This window comes from Condylura cristata, unplaced genomic scaffold (assembly GCF_000260355.1).
Source record: "Condylura cristata isolate star-nosed mole 26May11 unplaced genomic scaffold, ConCri1.0 scaffold00004, whole genome shotgun sequence".
Taxonomy (NCBI): Eukaryota; Metazoa; Chordata; class Mammalia; order Eulipotyphla; family Talpidae; genus Condylura; species Condylura cristata.
This window is the reverse complement of record NW_004567105.1, coordinates 14,961,366-14,962,580: the sequence shown is the minus strand read 5'-3', so window position 1 is coordinate 14,962,580 and position 1,215 is coordinate 14,961,366. Positions and strand designations below refer to the sequence as shown.

Here is a 1,215-nt window from a genome sequence, read left to right as displayed (position 1 = left end):
CTGCACCGCCGCCGGGTTGCTAGCGGTGCACGCTGGCCTCCTCGAGCCCCGCGGCGCGCGGCGACATGGCCGGCGGCCACCGCCTTCTGCTGGAGAACGCGCGGCAAGTGGTGCTGGTGTGCGCCCGCGGGGAACGCTTCCTGGCGCGGGACGCGCTGCGCAGCCTGGCGGTGCTGGAGGGCGCCAGCCTGGTGGTGGGCACGTAAGTGGCGGCGCGCTCGGGCGCGGGTGGGTCCCGGACCCCTGAGCCGGGCGCCGAGCTAGGGAGCAGGTCAACGCTCTCGGGCTGCAGGGAGACGCCCGCAGGCGGCCTTTGGCCGGACGCTGACGCGTTTGCTTTGCGGGGCTCTTCCCGCCAACGAACGCGGCGAACCCCCCGACGGGACACTTGTGCGGGTAACCTGAGCGTCCCGCATCCCAGGGCGTCAGTGATTTCCCCCCGCCCCCTCTCCCCAGCACTCTCCATCTTCTACGACGAGATTTTGACTCTGTGGGTGTTCAGAGACCTGAATATTCAAAAAACCCTTCTCCAGCGCCCTCAGTTTCTACACTAAAGCTGGACGAGCGGAAAGTGGAGGGGGTGATGGTGAGAGGGGGTGTGGTGGTGTAGGAAAGGAGATGGATCCACTGTTGGACTTTTCCAGTCATTTTCATTGAACCTGCTGTGCTTTCTGCTAAGTGTGAATAAGAGAACAGGCAGTCTGGGAGGGCGGACCTGGGGTGGGAACGAGAGCTGGACGCGGGTTTGAATCGGAAAGTCCAGGTCGCCGGGATTGCTTAAGATGAGCCAGACTCAGCCCACCAGGCTGCTGCTGAGCGTTGTGTAAGAACTCGGCTTGGTTTGTGTTTAATGAACAGAGGGCTAGAAACATTCGCGGTGTTTTGTTCAAATCAGTTCACAACATCGCACAATTGTTTATACCGATAAGAAAATACTAGGGGGTTGGGGGGGGGGAGAGCCAAAGTAGTATATAAAAATTAATACCTCTAACATGATGTCTTGGGTTCCAGGACAGTGTCTCTATATTTTTGTTCACAGGCAAGCCAGGTACAATAGGAAAATAGAGAGGAGGGTGTTGGCTTATCGGGATGGAACTGTGGGGTTAAGGTTTGAATCTATTACACGGTCTTAAGATGCATGGAAAGATCATGATTCTACAGTGAGATCAGAGCAAAGCAGGGTAAGGTGTGCAGCTGAGTTTGCCAAAGCCATGG

At 57.6% G+C, this 1,215-nt stretch overlaps 1 protein-coding gene across 1 annotated transcript in view; it reads left to right on the top strand.

Moving 5' to 3' along the window:
• Positions 1-9: 9 nt before the first annotated feature.
• AMDHD1 (amidohydrolase domain containing 1) overlaps positions 10-1,215 on the top strand; it is an 18,162-nt gene continuing 16,956 nt past the window's right edge. The window contains exon 1 of the mRNA XM_004675795.2: positions 10-202. Coding sequence (XP_004675852.1) covers positions 66-202 — 137 coding nt within the window. The 5' untranslated portion in view covers positions 10-65. The remainder of the gene's footprint in view (positions 203-1,215) is intronic.